General features: G+C 60.3%; 1 protein-coding gene across 1 annotated transcript; it reads right to left on the bottom strand.

Annotated features, from left to right (window-relative positions):
* Positions 1 to 41: 41 nt before the first annotated feature.
* Positions 42 to 927, bottom strand: PPTG_19810 (hypothetical protein; the record flags this gene model as incomplete). The annotated part of the gene is made up of 4 exons (XM_008918367.1): positions 42 to 344; positions 390 to 477; positions 538 to 754; positions 807 to 927. The coding sequence occupies 4 exons, from the start codon at positions 925 to 927 to the stop codon at positions 42 to 44; spliced, it is 729 nt and encodes a 242-aa protein (XP_008916615.1).
* Between the last annotated feature and the right edge of the window lie 171 nt (positions 928 to 1,098).

Consider the following 1,098-nt stretch of genomic DNA (forward strand, 5'->3'; position numbering starts at 1 on the left):
TTGGTTTGACATTTCGCGAAGTCGAAGCGCAAGCGCCGCACTTAGCGGATATCTGTTTCCGAGAAACTACCTCGGAGAGCATCATCGGAGCGGAGTCGTCGGGCTATATCCATCCAGTTTTGAAACTGCGCTTCATAAGCGCCGGTTGTTTCACCCTCTGCGAGGACCACAGGTACAGTCTGCATCGACGGTACCGGCTCGCCCTTGAGCTGTTGGCGAAGCCGTTCGCGATCCTCAGCGGTAGTAGTAACTTGCGGAGTCAAGTATCGCTCGCGGAGCGTTTGTCGTTGAACGACTTCGTCCGTCGTTCTGGCCGAGGGCCCATACGTGTATGTGTCGAGGTGCTACAGGGTAGCACGTCGGGCTGTTTCAGCCGGGCTTGTTCGTACGTACCCGTAGTCGCGGCGCGACGTGCCCACAATTGGGCGTGCCACAGGCCGGTTAGGCCGAGCGTGGGACTCCGCTGCGATCTGACGGCTCTAGGCGCCGTCAAGGTCATGGGAAATGATACCGGGCTCAGTGCGCCCGTCCTCATACCTTGAGGAAAGTGGTGGCGCGTTGCGCAGAGCGTTCGAAGCCGACCAAGAACGGTTGGGGAACGGATTGGGCGTCCGAAGCTCGCGAGAGCTCGACGCTGGGCTTGAAGGCCTCTGGAAGAAGGTCTCCGACCGTGCAGGGCTTCTAGCCATCTCGCCAGAGGCGACCTCACCGGGCTCTAGCTCGCCATGTCGGGTGTGCCGCCGCGTGGGCGACCCTGGTGGCTCAGGAGAGCGTTGAGCGTCGCTCCCACTTGGACGTTGGCTCACCGAGTGGGGCCATGACGTCGCTGGTGCTCGTCTTGGTACTGTTGTACACTGAGCCGCTGCGGAGCAGCCTCCTCATCGGAGGGGTGGCCTGTGGGGAGCGCGGGCCGTCGCGTATCGTCATGTTGTCACTATGTGACGGCGAAGAGGGGTCGGAAGACTGTGGCGAAAGAGGGAGCATTTGGAATGCAGGTTCCGTAATGGGCTCTGGGCGCCGCAGTTCTTTGAACTTGTGATGAGGCAAAGTGACGTCTAACCTCTTGAGAAGGAAAGACCGCACTAAGGAAGTGTCGTG

This window comes from Phytophthora parasitica (assembly GCF_000247585.1).
Source record: "Phytophthora parasitica INRA-310 unplaced genomic scaffold supercont2.191, whole genome shotgun sequence".
Classification (NCBI taxonomy): domain Eukaryota; phylum Oomycota; class Peronosporomycetes; order Peronosporales; family Peronosporaceae; genus Phytophthora; species Phytophthora nicotianae.